The sequence below is a fragment of the Cyprinodon variegatus genome, unplaced genomic scaffold (genome assembly GCF_000732505.1).
Source record: "Cyprinodon variegatus isolate N-32 unplaced genomic scaffold, C_variegatus-1.0 Scaffold114, whole genome shotgun sequence".
Taxonomy (NCBI): domain Eukaryota; kingdom Metazoa; phylum Chordata; class Actinopteri; order Cyprinodontiformes; family Cyprinodontidae; genus Cyprinodon; species Cyprinodon variegatus.
The window spans coordinates 786,925-787,578 of record NW_015150567.1 but is presented as its reverse complement, the minus strand read 5'-3'; the positions used below and the strand labels follow the sequence as shown (position 1 = coordinate 787,578).

The 654-nt window shown below is 43.4% G+C and overlaps 1 protein-coding gene across 1 annotated transcript in view; it reads right to left on the bottom strand.

Annotated features, from left to right (window-relative positions):
* abcc12 (ATP binding cassette subfamily C member 12) overlaps window positions 1-654 on the bottom strand; it is a 43,591-nt gene that overhangs the window by 29,021 nt on the left and 13,916 nt on the right. The window contains exon 5 of the mRNA XM_015375181.1: window positions 118-265. Coding sequence (XP_015230667.1) covers window positions 118-265 — 148 coding nt within the window. The remainder of the gene's footprint in view (window positions 1-117; window positions 266-654) is intronic.

The window sequence follows — 654 nt, the reverse complement described above, 5'->3', positions numbered from 1 at the left end:
GTGTGTTTTAAAGTAGATATTTCAGCAATGTTTTACTATCACTATATGAATGGCAATCATACCTCTTTAAAAAACATTTCATCTGTAAATGATCGTAAGCATGAAAGTAAAACTCACCGGGCCGACGAATGCTGATCCAAAGGCAAGGAAACCGACAAAGACAGCCAGAATGAACCTCGTTCTCTGAAAACGAAGAACCGCCTTGACCAGGGAGGCCTTTTCCAGACCTTTCCTCGCCACTTCCTCCTCCCATATTCTCTGCAGCCTGCACAGCAAGCAGTAAGTGGATGCTAAGATACAACCAGGTTTCTTCCTACAAATAAACGCTCACAGTGTTCACTTTTATGTAAGAATATTGCATTAAATCTAAGTAAATATCGGACCGTATTTCATGAGCTGAGAAACATAAACCTCTGATAGCCTCTGTGAAGCAATCCAAGGCTATTGCAAAGGACATTGTGCCAATATTTTGTAGACTTGAAAGATGGAGGTAAGGTAACCCCTGAAGAAAGGAGGCACTTGTTGGGATCTTGAGGTCCGTCCACTTTTTCCACCAGAGGGCGTACTAGATCTCCTGGAGCCAGAGCTGATTGCAACCACCTGTCTCTCATCTGCTCATCAGGAGATCTGTATTCAAGGAGGCAGAGGACTTCT